This window comes from Scyliorhinus canicula, chromosome 4, assembly GCF_902713615.1.
Source record: "Scyliorhinus canicula chromosome 4, sScyCan1.1, whole genome shotgun sequence".
Classification (NCBI taxonomy): Eukaryota; Metazoa; Chordata; class Chondrichthyes; order Carcharhiniformes; family Scyliorhinidae; genus Scyliorhinus; species Scyliorhinus canicula.
Window position 1 is genome coordinate 52,505,118 of NC_052149.1, and position 25,285 is coordinate 52,530,402.

At 44.9% G+C, this 25,285-nt stretch overlaps 1 protein-coding gene across 1 annotated transcript in view; it reads left to right on the forward strand.

Annotated features, from left to right (window-relative positions):
* Positions 1–670: 670 nt before the first annotated feature.
* Positions 671–25,285, forward strand: part of LOC119964580 (ras-related protein Rab-3B-like) — a 202,620-nt gene continuing 178,005 nt past the window's right edge. The window contains exons 1-2 of the mRNA XM_038794256.1: positions 671–942; positions 13,524–13,751. Of these exons, the coding sequence (XP_038650184.1) occupies positions 13,524–13,751 (228 nt within the window). The 5' untranslated portion in view covers positions 671–942. The remainder of the gene's footprint in view (positions 943–13,523; positions 13,752–25,285) is intronic.

Below are 25,285 nucleotides of genomic sequence, written 5' to 3' on the forward strand. Positions count from 1 at the left end.
TGAGAGCAGGGAGCTCTTTTTTCACACAACAGATATAAATCTGGAACACTCTGCCCCTTTAAAAGGCGATGGAAGATGGAGTACTTTGAGCTTTCAAGACTGAAATGGATAAATGTTATGAGGATCAAAAAACCTGAAGCTAAGTGGGGGAGTCGGGACACAGTTCCACAGGATTATTTTTTTGGACTTCCATTTCTCTGGTTGCTATAGTAATTTTGATCAATGACTTGAGAAGGAAATTGGATGGGCACTGGTAGGAAATAAAGTCCTGCAGGGCCACGGGGATAGAGCGGGGGAAATGGGAGTGGCTGGATTGTTCCACTGAGAGCCTGCATGGACTCGATGGGCCGAATGCCCCCCTCACCCCACGCAGACGGCTCAACGGCTTAACCCTTAACTTCAAAACGTTAAGCAATTAAACGGTTAGCGACTTCACCTAAAAAAAACAGTTGATAGCCCACACAAGCAACTTTGAACCCCTGCATGCTTTTGTCATGGTTACAATCACAGATCAAGGTGTGGCGTGAAAGGTGTGGCTTATATCATGTCACCACTACAAAAACAAAGTTAGGAAGAGTGCTGCGTGCGGCATGACGTCCCCGACGTGTTTGGAGTAAAAGATAAATGCACGCTGAGAAAAGGGCGGGGAGACGCTTCTGATTCTCCTCTCTGACGCGTTGTCATCCGCCGTGTGCCCCGCCGGAGTGTTGAAGATGCTCGCATTGTGCTGCTGTCCCCTAACTCGCTGACAGCGGCAGAGCGGGGCTCCCCTCCTCACACCAACCTGCCCGGAGACACAGTGCAACTGCAACTCAACACCTGCCGCCAAACCCACCTGGCCGTTATACCTTGAAAAGGGAATTATATTTTGCTACCTTTTGACTTGTATCCGGGTTTAGCCCAGTTATTTCAGAGAAACTGGGTAGGACAGCACACAATAAGGTGAGCGTCTCGTTTGCTTTTTAACACCTCTTCCTTGGGTTTTGCAATTCAGATTGTGAGTTAAAGCAGCGTGGCTTGCCTTTCCAAATGCCCCCGAAAGCTCTTTGGGTTTTCTTTCTGGTTACCGAAGTATTTTATTTTCGGCCAGCTGATCTCTCCTGCCGAGTGGTGTTTGTTTTTTTCGCTCACAAGCGAATTTGCGATGAAATCTGCCCACTCTTCCAACACCCCGCCCGCCGTGTTCGGCACCCAAATCCCCCCCCCCCCCCCCCCCATTATCAGATCGCAAAACATTCACTGTTTTGGAAGGTAAAGCAATTCCTGCCGATATGAACTGGACATCATATTAATATATCTCTGGAACCTGGATGTTTTAAATTGCTACAAGTGGCCAATTAAGTCTGCGCCTGCCAAAATACACCTCGGACTCTCTGTGAAACAACACTGCTTTATTTTGATTATAAAGCCGATCTAATCTGGTTTAACATTGCGTTAACTGTCAGGCTGTCCACCACGGGTTTACAACAGGATTTGAAATGTTTGACCGCCTTTGCTTAAAAAAAGGCAACAATTACACCACCCAGTCCCCGAAGGGACTTGAGTAACGTCAATCAGTCTTGTCATGTTTTTGTTCTCCAATACCAGATAGTAGTTGATTTAAAAATAGTGACAGCAGCGATGTCGATTGGAAAATTATTTCAAGTGTGCACCTGGTACTTTCTGGATCGTGTACCATGTGACGGATAGTTCTTAAAAGATTTAGTCACATACGGAGCCAGTAGATCCCCGTTTCTGTGAACCTTAAATAAAATCAACAAACGGTTTTGAAAGAATTGTTTTGTTTTTAGGGTCCTTGCAACATAGCTGGTTACTTGCCCAGTGTCAAACTTGTAAACTGCACTATTTCACAAGCAATTTGAGTGGCTAGTGGAATTGTCACTGAGCCCCAGACCCAGGGTAATATTCTCTGGGCTTGGATTCCAATCGCTGCAGGTGGTGAAAATTAAATCACAATAAATATCTGGAATTAAAAGTCTAATGACCATAAAACCATTGTCAATTGTCGTGAAAAATGCAGCCCTTTAGGGAAGGAAAAGGATATCTGTCATCCTTACCTGGTCTGGTAATCTACCATGCCCTCTGAAATGACCCAGCAAACCGCTCAGTTGTATAAAACTGCTACAAAGTAGTAGTGGTAGTAGTGACCACCGCACAGTCCATTGTGTTGTGTGGCACCATCATCGTGCTAAATGGGATAGATTCAGAACATATCTACCAAGGTAAGACTGGACATCCATGTAGCGCTGTGGGCCATCAGCAGCAGCAGAATTTTACTCAACCACAATCTGTAACCTCATGGCCTGGCATATCCCCCATTCTACCATTACCACTAAGCCAGGGGTACAACCTGGGTTCTGTGAAGAATGCAGGAGGGCATGCCAGACATACTGAAAAATTAGGTGAAAACCTGGTGAGGCTGCAATACCGGACTACTTGCATTAAAAAAAAAATTAATTTAAGGGATGTGGGTGCTGCTGATTAGACCAGCATTTATGGCCCATCCCTAGTTGCCCATCAGATGGTGGTGGAGAGTCGCCTTCTTGAACTGCTGCATTCCTTCAATTATAGGCACACCCACTGTGCTGTTAGGGAGGTAGTTCCAGGATTTGGTTCAGAGACGGCGAAGGAATGGTGATATATTTCCAAGTTAGGGTGGTGAGTGACTTGGATGTGAACCTCTAGGTGGTAGGGCTCCCAGATATCTATTGCTCTTGTCCTTCTAGATAGCAGTGGTCTTGGGTTCGGAAGTTGCTGTTGAAGGAAAATTGGTGAGTTACTGCAGTGCATCTTGTAGATGATACACACGGCTGCTACTGTTTGGTGGTGGAGGGTATGAATGTTTGTGGAACGAGGAGTAATCAAGCGGGCTGCTTTGTCCTTGATGGTGTCGAGTTTCTTGAGTGTTGTTGGAGTTGCTTATCCAGACAAGTGGAGAGTATTCCATTACATTCCTGACTTCTGCCTTGCAGATGGTGGACAGGCTTTGGGGGGGGGGGGGGGGGGGGCAGGAGGTGAGTTACCCGCCGTAAGATACCTAGCCTTTGACCTGCCCTAGTAGCAACCGTATTAATGTGGCTAGTCCAGTTCAGTTTCTGATCAATGGTAATCCCGAGGATATTGATTGTGTGTGATTCAGTGATGGTAATATCATTGAATGTCAATGGGCAGTGGTTAGGTCCTCTTGTTGTAGATGGTCATTGCCTGGCACACGTATGGTGCGAATGTAACTTGCCACTTGTCAGCCCAGACCTGTATATTGTTCAGTCTTCCTGCATTTGGACATGGACTGCTTCATTATCTGAAGAGCTGTGAATGAAGCTGAACATTGTGCGTGCGGTCATCCTCAAACATCCCCACTTCTGACCTTTATGGTGGAAAGCAGGTCATTGATGAAACGGCTGAAGATGGGCAGCACAGTGGTTAGCACTGCTGCCTCACGGTGGCGAGGTTCCAGGTTCGATCCCGGCACTGGGTCACTGTCCGTGTGGAGTTTCCACATTCTCCCCATGTTTGCGTGGGTTTCACCCCCACAACACAAAGATGTGCAGGGTAGGTGGATTGGCCATGCTAAATTACCCCTTAGTTGGAAAAAATGAATTGGGTACTCTAAATTTATTTAAAAAAGAAGAAGCAGCTGAAGATGTTTGGGCCGAGTAGATTACCCTGAGAAACTCCTGCAGTTATGTCCTGGAGCTGAAATGATTGACTTCCAACACCACAACCATCTTCCTTTGTGCTAGGTGTGACTCCAACATGTGGAGAGTTTCCCCCCTGATTCCCATTGACTCCAGATTAGCTAGAGCTCCTAGATGCCATACTTGGTAAAATGCTGCCTTGATGTCAAGAGCGGTCACTCTGACCTCACCTCTAGCATTCAGCTCCTTTGTCCATGAACCATGGCTGTAATGAGGTCAGGATCCGAGTGACCCTGGCGGAACCCAAACTGAGTAAATGCCGCTTAATAGCACTGTTGATGACTCCTACAATCACTTTGCTGATGATGGAGAGTAGACTGATAGAGCGGTAATTGGCTGGGTTGGATTTGTCCTGTTTCTTGTGTACAGGACATACCTGGGCAATTTTCCACATTGTCGGGTAGATGCCAGTATTGTAACTGTACTGGAACAGCTTGGCTAGGGGTGTGGCAGGTTCTAGAGCACAAATTTTCAGTACTATCGCCGTAATATTATCAGGACCCACAGCCTTTGCAATATCCAGTACCTTCAGCTGTTTCTTGATATCACGAGGAGTGAATTGTATTGGCTAAAGACTGACATCTGTGATGCTGGGCCCTCTGGAGGAGACCAAGATGAATCATCCACTCGGCACTTCTGGCTGAAAATTGTTGCGAATGCCTCAGCCTTGGCTTTTGCACATATGTGCTGGGCTCCTCCATCATTTGAGGATGGGGATATTTGTGGAGTCTCCCGCTCCAGTGAGTTGTTCAATTGTCCAACACCATTCACAGCTGGATCTGGCAGGACTGCAGAGCTTCGATTTGATGCATTCGTTGTGGAATTGCTTAGCTCTGTCTGTTACTTGCTGCTTGATGTGACCATCAATTCACGTGAAACAAGGAGTAGAAGTAAACTGTGGCTTTAATCGACTAGAATAGTGCCTGCCTGTGACTGCTCTGCTACTGAGAGCCGCCTACAGGGCTACTGCTTTTTATAACTCCCCTCAAGGGGTGGAGCCAGGGGCGGAGCCCACAAAGGCACCAACATGATACATTCCACGTAATACCTTACAATGGTCCATAGGTGGAGCCCTCATGGGAAACAGCGTAATACAGTTACATACATGGTGAATGGTTAATGCAATACGTTCACCACATTCACTCCCTGTTTTAAAAAAAAATGAAGTCTGGCGGGGTGAAGGGTTCACAAGTTCAGCCTGTCTAGCACCCGGATCGTGCGCTGAGATCGCTGAAGCTCTGGTATCGCAGCTGGCCCGGGTGTCGAACTCATCCGTGCGGGCATGGGTGGTGAAGTCACCGGTGTGGGCACAGACGCGGACTCCGGGAGCGTGTCTTCTGGAGCTTCGTTCCTGTGGGTCGGTGAAGGAAGAATGAGGGGTGGGAGGGGGTGCAGGTGCCATGTAGGGGCGGGGGCGCTGGTCAGCGTAGGTTGGGTGGGGTAAGTTGGGGTGGTAGTGGAACCTGCGGGTGCCAGGTCCCGGAGGGAAATCTTATCCTGTCGGCCGTCGGGGTGTTCTATGTATGCGTACTGGGGGTTGGTGTGTAAGAGCTGGACCCTCTTGACCAGGGGGTCAGACTTGTGGCTCCTGACATGTTTGCGGAGTAGGACGGGCCCCGATGCCTTCAGCCAGGATGGAAGCGAGGCCCCAGAGGTGGATTTCCTGGGGAAAACAAACAGGCGGTCATGAGGGGCCTAGTTTGTGGCCGTGCAATGGAGGGACCTAATAGAGTGGAGTGTGTCGGGCAGGACCACCTGCCAGTGGGAAATTGGGAGATTCCTAGACCGTAGGGCCAGGGGGACGGTCTTCCAGACCGTTGCGTTCTCCCTCTCCACCTGCCCGTTTTCCCGGGGTTATAACTGGTAGTCCTGCTCGAGGCGATGCCCTTACCGAGCAGGTATTGACGCAGTTTGTCGCTCATGAACGACAAGATCCGGTCACTGTGAACATACGTGGGGAAACCAAACAGGGTGAAGACACTATGTAGGGCTTTAATGACAGTGGCGGCAGTCATGTCGGGGCAGGGGATTGCAAAGGGGAAGTGGGAGAACTCGTCAATGATATTGAGGAAATGTGTGTTGCGGTTGGTGGAGGGGAGGCGCCCTTTGAAATCGATACTGAAGTGCTCAAAAGGCCGGGATGCCTTCACCAGGTTGGCCTTATCCGGTTGATGGAAGTGCGGCTCCGTACAGATTGGGCAATCCCTGGTAATGGCTCTGACCTCCTCAGTGGAGTACGGCAGGTTGCGGGACCTGATGTAGTGGAGAAGCCGGGTGAACCCCGGGTGGCAGTGGTCATCGTGGATAGCCCGGAGTTGGTCATTTCATAGAATTTACAGTGCAGAAGGAGGCCCATCGAGTCTGCACTGGCTCTTGGAAAGAGCACCCGACCTAAGCCCACACCTCCACCCTATCCCAGTAACCCCACCCAACACTACGGGCAATTTAGCATGGCCAAGCCACCTAACCTGCATATCTTTGGATTGTGGGAGGAAACCGGAGCACCTGGAGGAAACCCACGTACACACTGGGAGAACGTACGGACTCCACACAGATAGTGACCCAAGCCGGGAATTGAACCTGGGACCCTGGAGCTGTGAAGCAATTCTGCGAACCACTATGCTACCGTGCTGCCCACAAATGCCCATGATGCAGTCATCTTGCGCGCTGGCGCATGTGCCATGGGACAGGGCATCTGGGGGCTCGTTTGAGCTTCCCAGGACGATATCCTGTATCGTAATTATAGGTGGATTGTTCGATCCTCCACCTTAAGATCTTATCATTCTTGATCTTGCCCTGTTGCATATTATCGAACACGAAGGTTACCGATCGCTGGTCGGTGACAGCGGTAAACCTCCTACCAGCGAGTTAGTGCCTCCAGTGCCGCACAACTTCCATGATGGCTTGGGCTTCTTTTTCGACCGAGGAGTGTTGAATTTCGGAGGCGGTGAAAGTATGTGAAAAAATGCTCCTGCCTGTCTGATTAAGGGTAACGGCGAGGGCGACCTCTGATGTGTCGCTCTCCACCTGGAAGGGGACGGACTCGTCCACCGTGCACATTGTGGCTTTGGCGATGTCCGCCTTGATGCAGCTGAAGGCCTGGCGGGCCTCCTCCGCCAGTGGGAAGATGGTGGCCTTGATTAGTGGGTGGGCTTTGTCCGCATAGTTGGGGACCCACTGGGCGTAATAGAACCCGAGGCACCTTTTCAGGGCCGTGGGGAAGGGGGAGTTGCAGGAGGGGGCGCATACAGTTGGGGTAGCCGAGGATGGCTAGTCTGGTTGTGCGGAAAACGCATTTCTCCGTGTTGTAAGTGAGGTTAAGGGTTTGGGCGGTTTGGAGAAATCTGTGGAAGTTGGCATCGTGGTCCTGCTGATCATGGCCGCAAATGGTGACGTTGTCTAAGTACGGAAATGTGGCCCACAGCCCGTACTGGTCCACCATTCGGTCCATCGTTCTTTGGAAGACTGAGACCCCACTTGTGACGCCGAAGGGGACCCGGAAGATGTGGAAGAGGCGGCCGTCTGCCTCAAAGCCGTGTGGTGGCGGTCCCACGGGCAGATTGGGAGCTGGTGGTACGCAGACTTCTGGTCCACCGTGGAGAACACCCGGTAGTGTGCGATCTGATTAACCATGTCTGTGATCCGGGGAAGGGGGTACGCATCGAGGTGCATGTACCGGTTTATGGTTTGGCTGTAATCTACAACCATCCGGTTCTTTTCCCCAGTCCTGACGACCACTACCTGAGCTCTCCAGGGGCTATTGCTGGCCTCGATGATTCCCCTCCCGCAGGAGTCGCAGGACCTTGGACCTGATAAAAGTCCTCGACTATCAAGTGGCATGTAACATTTGTGCCACACAAGTGCAATGAGAGAATCAATCCCCCCCCAACATTCAATGGCATTACCATCACTGAATCCCCACTATCAACATCCTGGGGTTCCCATTATCCAGAAACTGAATTGGACTAGTTCTATATTACAAGAGCAGGTTAAAGTAACTTGCTTTCTGACTTTCCAAAGCCTGTCTACCACCTACAGGACACAAGTTAGGAGTGTAATGGAATACTCTCTACTTGCCTGGATGAGTGCAGCTCCAACAGCACTCAAGAAGCTCAGTACCATCCAGGACAAAGCCTGCTTGATGGCACCCCTTCCACAAACATACACTGCTACTGTGAAGAGAGAGTGCATCATCTAAGAGGCACTGCAGTACCTCATGAAGATTCCTTTGGCACTAAATTCCAGACCCACAACCACTACCATAAAGAAGGACAAGAGCAGCAGACACATGGGAACCCCCCCCCCAAAAGTCTCACACCATTCTGACGTAGAAATATATTGCAGTTACTTAACTATCGCTGGGTCAAACCCTGGAACTTCCTCCCTAATAGCACTGTGGGTGTACATGCACCACATGAACTGAAGCGGTTCAAGAAGTCAGCTCACCACCACCTTCTCAAGGACAATTAGGGATGGGTAACAAATACTGGCCTCGTCAGCAAAGCCCACATCCCATAAAAATGAATTTTTAAGAAGTAGCAGCTGTGAAGAACAGCAAGATTACCATTAACCGTCTTTCTCTCCTTCCAAATTTAACATTGGAGCTTTATGGGACGACTGAGATTTAAAAAAAAAAAGAAGCAAACACCGTTGCAGACTAATTTATCTAGCAGCACAGGAAGATACACAAAGTGAAGATAAAAAGAGAACTTTGAATGCTTACCGTTTGAAACAGAAATCAGAAAATAAACAGCTTATGACCAATTGGAAACTATTATTATACTATCAATGTACTGAGTTATTCCCTTGTTCCTAGTAAAACCCTGAACTGCACCTACTCTTTTCTGTTTCTCCTTGATTTGTGTTCTGTCTGGTCCAAAGGGCACAGATTTGAGTGTATGGTGGACAGTTGATTGAACCATTCATATCTGACTAAACTACTTTGGGCACTATCGGGGCTTGTCATTCACCAGCCCAGGATCATCCTGGAAGGTAGAGATGACCAAGTGCTTTTCTTCATTTTGTTGGCCTACATTGGTTTTGGTCACTTTCAAAATTAAAATTCATATTCTTTTGTTAAAATTATGAAGGAATTTCATCCTTCCTATTTCTGTGGCCGTCTCTAATTCTACAATCCACCGACAACTGTGTTTTGCTAACTCTGGCCCTTTCGAAGCCTCTGCTTCCTGAACTTCCAAAATTGGGGCTTGTGCCATCACCCACCTAATCCTGACACTCTGGAATTTCCTCCCTAAACTTCCCACCCCTCAAACTCTTTCCCTTACTGAAAGTCATCTCTTAAACCAAACTTTTAATTGAATATCTCCTGCTTTGACTGGCATCTATTTTTCCGCTGATAATATTTATGCGGAGTTTCTGGATATTCGTTCTCGTCAATGTGTTCAATAAATGCAAGTTACTGTTGTACATATTCTGATAAAAGATTACACCAAAAGATGGATCTTTCTTTCTGACCCTTAGTGGTGTATTATGAGAGTGGGGCACTAACAGAGGTGTTGTCTTTTGGACGGGGCCCATCTCCCTTCTCGGGTAGACATGAAAGTTTGAAGAACAGAAGAGTTCTTTCTTGGTGCCCAACATTTACAATTTTAAAAAAGAGTAGAGTACCCAATCTTTTTTTTTTCCAATTTAACGTAGCCAATTCACCTGCCAGGCGTGGGGGTAACATTTATAATTGAGATGTAACTAAGTCTTAAGGTAGACAACATAGATCAGGATGATAGACTTGGGATTTGAAGTACAAAAATGATATATATTTAAGCTATATAAAGACCAGTTGAATTTGGGTTTTGTAGATTCTACATTTCATTTGACTTGGTCTATTTTGCAATAGTTTTGTCTGCAAGCTTTTGTAAACACAATCTGTTTGCCAATTCAGCATGCTTAGATGATTGCTGTACTGCTTCTTGTCTCCATTTTCTATGCCAATTGATTGGTACTAGCTTTGACTGCAAGATGTCCAGGCCCTGGAATGTGCATTCCACTGAGCCTTCAGCATCTCCATTTATTTCCTTAACTCAAAAACCTTTAGGTTTGAGTAGAGGTAAGCAGAGACACTTCCTGGACATGTGGAAATAAATACATCCAGGAACTTGTATCAGGAAAGCATATCAAACTGTCTCAATCCCCCTCATCTCATCCCCTGTCACTCCATAGCAAAGCAAATTGTTTTTCCACCTCTTTAATCAAGATTTCTTATCATTCCTTCTTTAGCTTTGTCTCCATTTTGTCCTTCTGCCTCTGTAAACTTGCCAAGGTTTTCCTTTGATAAAGACTTAACATAAATACCAGTTTAATAAAAGCCATATCCTAATAGAGTAGATCCTTTTAGCCATATTCTTTCTATTCTCTCTCTTAACCTACATAATAACAACTACCACAATCAGAGAATAGTTAATCACACCACTCTCTGATTAATTAACCTATTACAGGTTCAATTCAAAGGCTGGTAAAGTACCAGAAAACCAAGTTTAAACAGACCCTAAATTATTCGTATTAAAAAATGAATTCAATCAACATCATAATATTGCTCAAACTCTTTTTAAAAAAAAAAAAAAAAAATCCATTTAGAGTACCCAACAAAATCTTTTCCAATTAAGGGGCAATTTTTATCATGGCCAATCCACGTACCCTGCACATCTTTGAGTTGTGGGGGTGAGACTCGCGCAGACACAACACCACACGGACAGTGACTTGGAGCCAGGATCGAACTCGGGTCCTGAGCGCCGTGAGGCAGCAGCACTAGCCACTGCGCCACCATGCTGCCGTGCTCGACTCTTTTTGCTTGGGACTGTTTGTTATGTTCTTATATTCTAAGAAGGAACTGTTTTATCTAATCCTACCTTCCAGCCCTTGGTCTGTAGGCAACAGCATCTCAAAAACTCTTGTTGGTTAATAAAGGGATCAGGGGATATGGGGAGAAGGCATTGAGAATGGGGATGAGGAACATATCAGCCATGATTGAATGGCCTAATTCTGCTCCTATATCTTATGGTCTTGTCATATGCTTCAGTTAATGTTATAGATGTGAAATCCCGTGAAGGATTCCCTGCACATACCGGGTGTACATACCAGAAAGATGCACGTGCTTCATCTCAATGTCTCACCCATTAATTTTAACAGGTGTAAGTTTATGGGCTGGGGCTATGTCATTTACAGGTATGTGCTGCTGTTTGTACACCAGAAATATCAATATTTAAAATTCTTTCTGAATTTCCCTATGTTTCAGATCAGGTGAGCTGGCTGTGCAGGGATAATAGTTTACTCTGAAACACCGTCACCCACTCAGTGCTGATCTAATTCCAGCTCATGAATTGAAATAGAATCTAAAAAGATGTAAACAGAATGAGTAGAATCCCCAGTCATCCAGATTAAGAACAAACCACCTGACAGGCTGCTCTGATTCAGGGAAAAGATGAGGAGGAAGTTCACATTCAGTTTAAATCTATACAGTAAAAACTGAACTTGGCTCCCAGTGTAAATGAAGGTTTGAAATAGTGGCAAATACCATCACCAGGCCAACAGCGCAATTACATTTACTCAGCTGCATGTTATCTTGTGCAGTGGTGTGGTGATGGTGAAGTAATACATACATATTGAAAATATTTGAGTTTTGAATCTATGTAGTGTCTGATTATTAGCCCTCGCCCTTTTAGATCAAAGGAACCATCTACTGAGTAATGAAAACACCATTTGAAAGTTAGTCAATTGAGACAATTTGGAGCTTGTTGCATTTGATCACAAGTATTCTATATATTCCTAGGCTCAATACTTTTTTTACAAGAGCAGTTTTATGCAAATTAAGGTGAGGGAGCAGCTGGAATGCTTTTTTCTGATGTGACAGGCAATCTTAATGAACACGCCCATCTTTAGCAAGTAAAGTGTCTTTCGGATATTGTCCATTAATATTTCCTTCCGGAAACACCAATTTAAACTAACTGAACAGGATAATGCATTTTAAATTTGTCATTGTGCTGTGCAATCTGATGCAGAAACCCCATCACATGCCAGCATTTGCCAAAAATTACCAGCATTTCTTTGCTTTCAACGGCATGAAAAAAAAAAGAAAAATAAAGTAAAACAATCTGAGGAAGGAGAACTGTACATTAATCTTGCTTCGTTGTTCCCCAATTAAAATTAATGATCACTATGTTGATATTTCTGAATTACAATATTCCAGTTCTATGGTTCTTCTGATAACACATTTTTAATAATGATGTGGAGATGCCGGCGTTGGCCTGGGGTAGGCACAGTAAAACGCCTTGCAACACCAGGTTAAATTCCACCAGGTTTATTTGAAATCACTAGCTTTCGGAGCACTGCTCCTTCATCAGGTGAGTGCAGAACATAGAACAGTACAGCACAGAACAGGCCCTTCGGCCCTCGATGTTGTGCCGCTCATTATCCGAAACCAAGATCAAGCTCTCCCACTCCCTGTCATTCTGGTGTGATCCATGTGACTATCCAATAACCGCTTGAAAGTTCCTGAAGTGTCCGACTCCACTATCACAGCAGGCAGTCCATTTCACACCCTAACCACACTCTGAGTAAAGAACATTCCTCTGACATCCCTCCTATAGCTTCCACCCTGAACATTATAGTTATGCCCCCTTGTAACAGCTGCATCCACCCGCGGAAATAGTCTCTAAACGTCCACTCTATCTATCCCCCTCATCATCTTATAAACCTCTATTAAGTCGCCTCTCATCCTCCTCCGCTCCAAAGAGAAAAGGCCTAGCTCCCTCAACCTTTCCTCATAAGACCTAACCTGCAAACCAGGCAGTATCCTGGTAAATCTCTTTTGCACCTTTTCCAATGCTTCCACATCCTTCCTATAGTGAGGTGACCAGAACTGCACACAATACTCCAAATGTGGTCTCACCAGAGTCATGTACAGCTGCAGCATAACCCCGCGGCTCTTAAACTCAAGCCCCCTGTTAATAAACGTGAACACTATATAGGCATTCTTCACAGCTCTATCCACTTGATTGGCAACTTGTTGGACATTTTTGATATGAACCTGTTAATTGTTGTAATTGCCGTGTAAATTTACAGAAACTTATTACCTGCCCGTCCCGAATTGTCCTTGAGAAGGTGATGGTGTGTTGCATTGTTGAACTTCTGCAGTTCATGCTCTAATGTTGCAAAAGTAATGTATGGAAAACAAAAATGCAGCATAAAAGACCCATTCATGTCTCACTCAGGAAGTTAAGGATAATAAACTAAAAGCAGAGCCTTACAATGTTAGAAAAAACAGTCATATATCTGAGGATTGGGAGTGTTTTCAAAACCGGCAAAGGACCATCAAAAAGTTAATAAAAAGGGAAAAACTAGAATGAGCAAATTTAAAAAAAAAAAAAAGTGAAGTATAAGTATATAAAAATGGAGTAGTTAAAGTAAACATTGTTACCTTAGAAGTAGAGACAGGAGAAAGTAATAAAGGGAATGATTGAATGGGAGAGACATTGCCATTTTGTGCCTGTTCTCATAGTAGAAGACACCAGATTCATACCCGAAATGAATGGAAACCCGGGGGGGGGGGGGGGGGGGGGGGGGCGTTTAGTAATGGTGTACATCTGCTCTGATTTCTTGTGTTCCTGTGAAAGTTAAAAAGGAATATTTGGCATGTACATCCGGTGTTTTTTTTTAACCAGTTCGCTTCTGCTCTATCACTTCATGCTCAATGATATTGTTGTAAAACCTTCTAATTTGTGATAAGTTCTTGTTCAGCATTGCCTAATGACTTTATTTCCGAGTGCCTATTTACAGTTTTATGACCGGTTTTTCTTCATCTGCCATTTTTAGATGGCTTCTGCAGCAGATTCTAAATATGGACAAAAGGATGCCTCTGATCAGAACTTTGATTACATGTTCAAGCTTCTCATTATTGGAAACAGCAGTGTGGGAAAGACATCTTTCCTCTTCAGATATGCAGATGACACATTCACATCAGCCTTCGTGAGCACTGTTGGTATTGACTTCAAGGTGAAGACTGTTTACAGAAATGACAAAAGGGTCAAGTTGCAGATTTGGGTAGGTAATGTTCATTTTATGTGCTACTCCCTAAATTGATGAAACACAGCATAAGATTAACCATTGCATGAAGTTTAACTGAATAGTTCAATATGGTAATAAACTCCAGACTTGGGGTAGAATTTTAAGGGGGAATGTGAGTGTTCACTCTCGGAAAACCACTGCCATTTACGCTCACTTGAGCATTGATGGGCAGGACGTCTGTCTGTCCTTGGAAGGAAGTCCATCCAGTAGAGCTGTCAGCTAATCTGATTGGCCGGCAGCTTTCCCAACCTGTCCAAGCGCTGCAGCTCTCTGCCTGGAAAGTCCCAGGACCGTTCTCAAGGTAAGTCGCGGAGGACCTGGGGGCAGGGGGGTAGGGAATGCCCTGGGGGCTAGGAGGGGGGTGATCATAGCATTAGTGGGGGGAGGGGGGCCAGAGCTCCAAGGTGCCAAAGGAGAGGGTGCCCCAAATCTGAAGGGGCCCACAGATTGCCCCCCCCCCAAAGCCCTCCCACCTATGATGGAAATCTGTTTGTTTCTCTGTTTCCCATCCTACTTACACCTGCTCACGCCAGCCTAAAAATTGAGGCGGGATGGGAAAATGCCCTTCAGTGGCCATTTTAAGGGCTTTAATAGGTGAAAGGGTGAGTTCCCCACCTGAGGCCCTACTGGTCAACCGTGAAATTGCATCTGGGTTGAGGTGGGTGGGATCCCAGAGAGAGAAACCTGTCTGTGGAATTTTAGCCCCGCCCCCCCACCCTAACCAAAACCCAACTGAGGGGAGTGTAAAATTCTGCACACATTGAAAACAAAGTGTAATATATTAGTATGTTGTCGGTGACACCTACTGGATTATGGCTCCACAGAGACTGGATTGCTGTTAATGGCATTGAGAATTGAACAGCAGCATTCAAGCCCATTAGCAGCTCAGGTAGAAATGGAGTATTGGGGATTCAGAGGGATATACAGAGATTTGGGGGTGAGGGAGGGTAAGGGTCAATGGGAGAGCAAGCAAAAGACAGGAATGCAGGCCTGGTTGAGGAAGCCCTATTTTGTTCTGATTTTTTGTAATCAAGTGCAGATTGACTGACATGTTCACTACACTTCACATTTGGTTAGCGTGTATTCAATTTATTAACAGGAATATTGTGATATATTTTTTGATTTTCTACATTATAAGGAGCATTATGATATTGATTGGAATCTCTATTAATATTCTGGTCTTCCACATATTATACATAAGTAAACCAGCCTGTTGGTTTATAATACACCAAAATATAGAATCTCTACAGAGCAGAAGGAGGCCATTTGGCCCATCGAGTCTGCACCTACCCTCTGAAAGAGCACCATATGTCGGCCCATTCCTCTACCCTATCCCTGTAACCTCACCTAATCTGCACATTTTTGGACTGGGAGAAAGCTGGAGCACCTGGAGGAAACCCACACAGAGCAAGTGCAAAAACCACATGTATCAATCTGCCTTCCAGATGGAGAGATAAATAGATCTGGGAACACATATGGGATTACTCTATGTAATTCATCTTCAAAGTGTTTAATTTTATGCTTTCCTGTTGCCTCATTGGGCAGTAAAGATAGATTCCTAATTATGTGAGATGGGAGTCTGCCGTAGCTCACTTGGGTAGCAATCTCGCTACTTGAGTCACCAGGATCCAGGTTTAAGTCCCAGTTCAGGGTTTGAGCACTACAATCTATGCTGACACTTCAGTGTAGTGCTGGGGATGTGCTGCACTGTTGGGGGCGTTGTGTGTTTTGGATGAGATGTTAAACCGAGATCTCCCCTCGCTGCTCAGGTGAATGTAAAAAATCCCATGACATTATTTGAAAGAAGGGCTAGGGAATTATCCCTGTTGTCCTGGCCAATATTTACACCTCTGTCAACATCACAAAAAAAAGTATATCTGGTCATTATCACATTGCTGCCGTGGGAGTTTACTGCATAAAAATTAGCTGCTTCCTATGTTACAACAATGACTACACTTCAAAAGTATTCTGTCGGCTGAAAAGCGCTATGAGACATCCGGTGGTCATGAAAAGCATTGGAGAAAAGCAAGCCTTCATTTCTCTATTTAGGAGAGACCAACAAAAATTAACCATCAGATTGTCTAGTGCCCAACCAAAATTTGTAATAATTTTTTCATAAGTAGGCTTATATTAACACTGCAATGAAATTGCTGTGAAAATCCCCTAGTCGGCACACTCTGGTGCCTGTTTGGGTACGCTGAGGGAGAATTCAGAATGTCCAATTCACCTAACAAGCACGTCTTTGGGGACTTGTGGGAGGAAACCAGAGCACCTGGAGGAAATCCGTGCACAAACAGTGACCCAAGTTGGGAATCGAACCCGGATCCCTGGTGCTGTGAAGCAACAGTGCTTTACCGTGGGCGGCATGGTAGCAGTGGGTAGCACTGTTGCTTCATAGCTCCAGGGTCACAGGTTTGATTCCCGGCTTGGGTCACTGTCTGTGCGGAGTCTGCATATTCTCCCCGTGCATGCGTGGGTTTCCTCCGGTAAAGCCATTTCTTTGTCTGATGTGCGGGTCTTCAGACCTCTATCTTCTGCCTGATGGAAGGCTCTGGAAGAGGGCAAAGCTTGTGTGGAAGGAGTCTCTGACAATGCTGTCTGCCTTCTTGAGGCGGACAACGGGAGGTTTAGACAGAATCAATGGGAGGGTGACAAGCTTGTGTGATGTGTTGGCTGAGTTCACCACACTCTGCAGTTTTTTGCGATCTTCGGCCCACTGAGCAGTTGCCATACCAAGCTGTGATGCAGCCCGATAGGATGCTTGCACATCTGTAGTAGTTTGTGTGAGAGTTGATACAGACATGCCAAATTTCTTTAGCCTCCATAGGAAGTAGAGACTATGCTGGGCTTTCTTGACTGTTGCATCAACGTGAGTGGACTAGGTCAGACTGTTGGTGATGGTGACCCCAGGAACGTAAAGCTATCGACCATCTCCACTTTGAGCCATTGATGTAGACGGGGGCGTGTGTCGTGCTATGCTTCCTGAAGTCGATGATCAGTTTCTTGATCTTTCTGACATTCAAAGAGAAGTTGATTTCTGTACACCATGCAACCAAGTGATCTATCTCCCTTCTGTAGTCTGATTCGCCATTTTTTGAGATACGACCCACCACAGTCGTCGCATGTGCAAACTTACAGATCGGATTGGAGTTAAATCTTGCTCGAGGATGTGTGTGTGTAGTTACCGTACATTCATCCCTTAATCTAAGTCATTGACATAGATTTTAAACAGTTGAGGACCCAGCATTGATCCCTGTGGCCCTCCACTTGTGACAGCTTGCCAATCCAAAAATACCTTCTCTCTGTTTCTTGTTAGCTAATCTTTTATTTATTTATGCTAATATATTGCCCCCTACACCATGTGCTCTTATCTTGTGTCACCTTATCAAATGCCTTTTGGAAATCAAAGTACATAACTCTCACTGGTTCCCCTTTACTCACCTTGAGTTCATAATAGATTATTTAAGCATGATTACTTTCATAAAGCCATGTTGGCTCTGCCTGATGATGCCGTGGTTTACGTATCCTGCCATAACCTCCTTAATGCATTCTAACACTTTCCTCTGACAAATGTGAGGCTAACTGGCCTATGGTTTCCTGCTTTCTGCCTGCTTCCTTTCTTGATTAAAGCTATTCTCCAGTAGTCCAGTATGCTAGAACCCTTCCAGAATGTAAGGAATTTGGAAGATTATAACCAATGCATCTGCTATCTGTGCCACCACTTATATTAATAATACAGGCCATCCATACATAGAAACACACATAGAAAATAGAAATAGGCGAGGCCATTCCGCCTTTTCGAGCCTGCTCCATCATTCATTATGATCATGGCTGACCATTCAGTTCAATACCCTAATCCACACCCCACCCATCATATCCCTTGATCCCTTTAACCCCAAGAGCTATATCTAATTCCTTCTTGAAATTACACATGTTTTTGCCTCAACTACTCTCTGTGGTAGTGAATTCCACAGATTCACCACTCTGGGTGAAGATATTTCTCCTCATCCCAAGGTTTACCCCTTATCCTCAAACTATGATCCCTAGTTTTGAACAACCCCACTATCAGAAACATTCTTTCTTAATCTACCCTGTCTAATCCTGTTAGAATTTTGTAATTTTCTATGCAATCCCCTCTCCCTCTTCTAAACTCCAATCTTCTTCATGCTTAGTAAGGGGATCAGGGGTTATGGGGATGAGAAAAATATCAGCCATGATTGAATGGCAGAGCTGACTCGATGGGCCGAGTGGCCTAATTCTGCTCCTACATCTTTTGGTCTAACCAACTTAGTCTCTTCTCATATGACCTGCCATCCCAGGAGACTGCCTGGTAAACCTTCGGCAAGAACATCCATTCTCCGATAAAGAAATCAAAACTGCACACAATACTCCAGGTGTGGCCTCACAAATGCCCTGTACAATTGCAGTAAAACATCCCTATTTCTATACTTTAATCCTCTCGCTATGAAGGCCAACATAGCATTTGCCTTCTTTACTGAAAGGAAGTATGTGTCTACTTCCTTTCAGCGACTGGCACATGAGGACACCAAGGTCTCGCTGAGTATCCACCTCTCTCAATTTACACTCATTCAAATAATCTGCCTTCCCATTTATTCACATTATACAGGATCAGCCATGCATATGAACGCTCACTCGGCCTGTCCAAATCTCGCTGAAGCATCTCTGCATCCTCCTCACAGCTCACCCTCCCACTCAACTTTAAATCATCTGCAAATTTGGAAATAATACATTTGGTTCCCTCATCCAAATCTATAATGTGAACAGCTGGGGTCCTAACACCATTTATTCCAACTTTTTGCTTTCTGTTGTTAACCAGCTTTCTATCCATCTCCAGACACTACCTGCAATCCATGTGCTTTAACTTTACATAGTAATCTGCTATGCGAGACCTTGTCGAACGTCTAAATATAAATCACATCCACCGGTTCTCCCTGGAACTTGTCAGCCTTTAGGTCTAATAGTTTTTCTTGCACCTTTTTCCTGGTGATTGTTTTAAGTTCATCCCTCCGTATCACCATGTGGTTTTTCAATTACCTTTGCAAAGTTTTCAATGTATTCTATTGCAAAGGCAAACACAAAACACTTGTTCAATAACTTCACCATTTCTTTGTTTTCCATTATCGACTTCTCAGATTCAGCTCTTTAGTTATTCTTTTCTTATTCACATTCTTGTAGAAGCTCATGCTGCCTGTTTTTATTACGAGCTTGCTTTCTCTCATAATTTGCTCTCTGCCTATTTGTTATCTTTTAGTCATTATGTGCTAGTTCTTAAAGCTGTCCCAAAGCTCTGACCTACCACACACCTATGGCAGAGTTCTGCAGTGTTTCTCTCAATTTAATACTATCCTTGACTTCCTTATTTAGCCATGGTTGATGTTTCTCAATGAGCCTCTTTCTCATTAGGATAAATCTTTGCTGAAAGTTTCTTAGCCTTCACCTCGCTGATTGCCCGAAGACGGGTCCTGTTAGGGTGGTCAGCTTCTCTGCCCTGTGCCTTGGCTTGGCGGGAGGACCTGTTGGAATTTTTGACGCTTGAGAAGGTGAAGTTTGAGTTGAGGGGGAGGATGGAAGGGTTCTACAATTCATGGGCATTATTTATCTTACACTTTCAAGAATTGGAAACCATTGAACAGGAAGGGGTGCCTATTTGTGGGGTGGGGTTGAGTGTATTGTTTATTGTTTACTGTGTAGGGGATGACCGTGGATTCTCTTTCGGTTTGTCTTGTTTTGTATTTGGAATGTAGGGGTGATGTTTGTATGTTGGAGGGGTTGTTTGTTGGGGGGATTGCTAATGTGTTTGTTATTGTTGGTTATCTTTTGTTTGTTGTATATTTGATGAAAAAATGGAAAAGGAGAAGAAGAATAAAAATATTTTAAAGTATAATTGCTGAAAGTTATTAAATATCTCCTTCAACGTCTGCCATTACAATGCTACTGTCCCACATTTTAACCTAGTTTCCCAGTTCACCGTAGCCAGCTTTGCATTCATACCCTCATGGTTATCTTTTATTTGAGTCTAGTCAAGGATCCACACTATTTGCTTGCAAATTGAATATGACATTTTATCATGTTGTGAATACTGTCACTTTAGAAACCCATTTACCATGAGCTTATTATTACTCTTGTCTCATTACACATGACCAGGTCTAGACTAACCTGCTCCCTAGAATGTGCTACTCCAAGAGATTGTCCACAAAACACTGAGCCAATTTTCTAGGCTACCTTTGCCAATTTGATTCCTCCAACCTACATGTATATTACAGTCACCCTGATTATTGCTGTACCTTTCTTACACACCCCGTTTATTCCTTCCTGTATGATCAGTCCTCCGGTGTAACTACTACTGGGGAGGCCTCTGAACTGCTCTCCATCCAATTTGATTCTACATCTTGCTTGCTCCTTCAAGCTAAGGTTATATTTCCGTCGTGCCATCCTTAATTAACAGAGCTATGCTGCCACCTTTACTAGCTTCCTGTCATTCCGATATGTCAAATACCCTTTAGCTCAGTTGGCTAAACGTCTACTTTATGATGCAAAGCAAGGCCAACAACGAGGGTTCAATTCCTCTACTGGCTGCGGTTATTCATGAAGTTCCCACTTTGCTCCTCGCCTGGGGTGTGTTGATCTTTAGGTTAAATGACCAACAGTCAGCTCCCCCTCTAAAAGGGGAAAGCAACCTACGGTTACCTGGGACTATGGAGACTTATACTTTTACTTATTTACTCATCATCTCCCCCCCCCCGCCCCCCCCCCCCCCCCCCCCCCCCCCAAAACTTGAATGGCTTCTTGTACTATGGTGCCCTTGTCAGTTAGCTCATCCATCCTGTAGTCTTGACTCTCATCCAAACAGCCGAAAGAACTTCCAACCTGTTGGACAATTGCATGGACTGAGGCTCATGCACTTCTTCCCTCTGGGACCCCTCATCCATCTCGCTTGCACCATCCTGTCCCTGACCACTGACCAAAACATCCTAAGGGATGTGACCGAATCTCAAGATTCTCTCAAGGTTAACGTGCCGGTTCAGTCGGTAGTTAGGAATGTTAGCATTCATGTTGAGAGGGCTAGAATACAACAGCAGGGGTGTACTTCTGAAGCTGTATAAGGCTCTGATCAGACCCCATTTGGAGTATTGTGAGCAATTTTGGGCCCTGTATCGAAGGAAGGATGTGCTGGCATTGGAAAGGGTCCAGAGGAGGTTCACAAGAGTGATCCCTGGAATGAAGAGCTTGTCGAATGAGGAACGGTTGAGGACTCTGGGTCTGTACTTGTTGGAGTATAGAAGGATGAGGGGGGGCTCTTATTGAAACTTGCAGGATATTCCGAGGCCTGGATAGGGTGGACGTGGAGAGGATGTTTCGACTTGTAGGAAAAACTAGAAGCAGAGGACACAGTCTCAGACTAAAGAGACAATCTTTTAAAACACAGTCAGAGGGTGGTGAATCTGAAACACTTTGCCGCAGAAGGCTGTGGAGGCCAAATCACTGAGTCTTTAAGACAGAGATAGATAGGTTCTTGATTAATGGGATCAGGGGGCTATGGGGAGAAGGCAGGAGAATGGGGATGAGAAAAATATCAGCCATAATTGAATGGTGGAGCAGACTCGATGGGCCGAATGGCCTAATTCTGCTCCTATGTCTTTTATGGTAACATTCCCCCTCGCTGATGTGTAACAGTGTTTGTAGCACAGCCTGCAGCTCAATGACTCTGAGATAAAGTTCCTCCAGCTACAGACACTTACTACAGAAATGTTTGTCCTGAATTGAACTGGCGGCCAGAAGCTCCCATATTCTGCACTCGCAACACATCACCTGCTCTGCCATCGTTGCTGCATTTTGATTAACTAATACTTTAGTTTTATTTATTTTTCCTTACTTTATTGTATTTAGTGCCTCCGCTTACTGTACTACTTTAAACCTTGTAATAGAATAGACCTTCATCACATAAAATAAAATATTTAAAAATGCACATTTTTCTCATTTCCTGCTATTTACACACAATCCCTGTGAGCAGTTGTACACCAGCCAATCAACTTGCGGCTTTCCTGTGATGCACTGCTCACTTGTTTTTTTAACTGAAACTCCTGTCTCTCCGTCTCACTATTTTAAGCACTTCTCCATTGCATCTCTTTTACACTAACAAGGGCAATCCTTAACCTTTTTCCAGACACACATTTTGTTGGATATCCCATAAGGAATGCTTAGCTGTGTAACATTCAATGGTAAACTATTCTCTCAATGCTAATTATATAGAATTTCCCCTAAAATATTTGACAAGTAAAAGCACATTATCTGTTGCTTCTACAAGAGCCAGTAGTTCCACAGAGAAACTACCGTTAACATTTTTCATTTTCATCACCAAGAGTATTATAAAACTAACTATAGGCGGAAGTTTGGCAGGAGAAGCAACAACAAAACAGTCCAGTTTCATGCCTTTTTGAGTCATCCTTGGATACACAATTCTCTGTATATTTTTAACCATTTTATTTGCCCTTAAAATATCCTCAACTGATGGATGCTTAAACATAATACTTAATTATAATACATCCAGAGTGGGAATTTAACCTGGATTTTTGACTAGAGGTAGAGAACAAGGTCACCATGTACCGTTGTCTCTCACCTTTAAACCCATGGTTACTACTTCATTAAAGTTTACTGCCAATGGAAAGCATACAATAGGACATGTTGGCGACCGTTGATAATTGTTACATATGTCGCATTGGAAGATAGATCAAATCTTGCACTAATCTCTTTGCTGAGCCTTGTATACTGATCAACCACACCTGTATAGGATACAAGAAGTGTGAGCAAAGTTTGATTTTCTTTTCTCTGATTCTTATCAGTTGATGATGTTAACATTTCTCTAACATTATGATAAATGCCTGGTTTTGTTAAGAAGATACAATAATGCCCTAATTGGAAAGCAGTGGATCGGTAGTTCACTCAAAAAAAACGTTTAAATCAGATTCCGTGTCCAATTTCATTATGCCTTTTTCATGAAAGGTTTGCTCAGCAGCAGGAGTATCTCACGAGAGACTGCATTGGTACTAATAAAGCGGCTTACTCCAGCTATTTGGTGATCTCAATGTGTTGTCAATCCCAAACCTGAAACCAGCAAGAACTTTCATATTTCCTGAATCCACGACTAATACACTCATAAAGCTACTTCTGATCAGTACAATTCCCTCAGACTAATCTTCAACCTCTGAATTCTCTGGGACATGCATTGCTTCGAAAACCCGGCAGCTCATTGCATAATGATATTGTGAGTCGCATCTGTTAACTGTTCCCTGGCCAGTCCAGCGGCTCATTAGTCCATTATTGCCACTCCAAATGCTGTCATCAGCTGTAATATCCAGATCTGCTGAAGTGCCTTCAGTCTCGTTTCTTCTGTCTGTACCTCTTCAGATATACTGATGCCCACACTCCCTATTTGAATGATCTTAAAAAGCCACAATCATTGAGTCCCCCATTCTTTTTGACACTGTGAAATGGTAATGTAGCATTTGCAGCACAAACCGATTAGCCATGATCTTATTAAATGGCGAGGTACGAGGGGTGGAATGGACTACTTCTCCTAATTCATATGTTCATATGCATGAATGGAGCATCTCACTTGTACTGTCAAGGCTGCTGAAAATGACTGCTTCTCCAGAATTTCTTTTTTAAAGCAATAGATATTTAATCCAAAAGGATGTATTTTTCTGAAAACTGAATGCCAGTTAAAATCAAGAACATATCCATTTGAATCCCCTTAGCACAATCCAGCAATTGAAACGTAAGCACTGAATAAGGAACCTCCAAACTGAACTTCTGCAATCTTTTATACAGCCTGTTAAATCCATGGTCCTCTATGGAATGACTTTTGAAATCTATCAACTTCTGACCATGCCTTGTTGGAATCTAATAAAATTGATTTTGAGTGGGCGGACATTTTAGATGCCCCCAATGTTATCATCAGAGTTTTTCATGAACAGAAAATGAATTTTCAATTGACGGCCATTCAGGTAGTATGTGGCTATAAATTATCACCGTGCATGGCATCCATTGGCTGTTATCAAGAAAACAGCCATGATGTCTTCATTGTGGAACAGAGTATAATTCCAGCATCATTTGAAAGAGAACAAATGCTGGATGGATATCTTGTAGTAGTATAGGGCTATCTTTTGCATCCATAGCTGCTGACTCCACTGAGGCAGCTCTTAAAATAGAGGGGAATCTAGACTTGGATCCCTGAACATAAATTTTGCTGTTTCTCAGTTCAGTGTTATTAAGCAAACAATAACCACTACTGTTGGCAATAATGAAGCAACAGCTTATCTGACAAAAACCTGTTTTAGACAGGAAATTCAGTTTTGAGCTCTGCATCTAGTTGGGTAGACCTTCAAATTCGGAAGTATTTGTTTTAATACCCTTTTTTTAATTATAAATTTAGAGTACCCAATTATATATTTTTCCCCAATTAGGGGGCAATTGAGCATGGCCAATTCACCTACTTTGCACATCTTTGGATTGTAGGGTCAGACCCACGCAGGCACGGGGAGAATGTGTAAACTCCACACTGACTGACAGTGAGCCGGGATTGAACACGATTCCTCAGTGCTGTGGGCAGCAGTGCTAACCACTGCGCCACTGTTCTGGCCTACCCTTTTGTTTTATACCCTTTTTTCAAATTCTACCAGGTGCCAATTTGCTTGTCCCATAGCATTACCTGACAAATTTATTATTTAACACTTATTTATTGCCCTGTCTTTGCAGAACACAGATCCGTATCTCCCTACCTAACTTCTTAAACTCCCTGGGAGCGATTCTCCGAAATGGAGACAAAGTCCCGACGCTGGAGTGAAAACTGGAGTGTTTCACTCCGGCATCGGAACCCGCTCCCAGCCCCCTATTCTCCCGCCCCCCGGAGGGGGGGGGGGGTAGGAGTGGCGTCGCATATTTTACACGCGCTGCGTAAATGACGCAGCTGGCGTCGCGTAAATGAAGTCATGCGCGGTTGCCGTCCTACCCGAGGCCGCCCCGCAAGAAGATGGCGGATGGATCTTGCAGGGCGGCGGAGGAAAGGAGATCCTCCTTTAGAGAGGTCGGCCCGCCGATCGGTGGGCCCTGATCGCGGGCCAGACCCCATCGGAGGCACCCCACCGGTGCAGGAACCCCCAGCGTTCCCGCGCAGTTCCCACCGGCAGTGACCAGGTGTGGACGGCGCCGGCGGGAACCTGTCGTGTTGGGGCGGCCGCTCGGCCCATCTGGGCCGGAGAATCGTCGCTCGCCTTTTGCGAATGGCGAGCGGCGATTCTCCGAGCAGCCAGCCGTGATTCTCGCTGCGCTAGTTTGGGGGGGGGGGGGGGGGGGGGGGGGGAGAATCGCACGGGGGTGCCAGGGCGGCGTGGCGGGACTTGCGCGGCGCCCCGGCAATTCTCCCACCTGGCATTGCGGGGGTGGGGGAGTATTCCGCCCCCTAACTTTCTCAGGCAAGTCCTTTATATTTC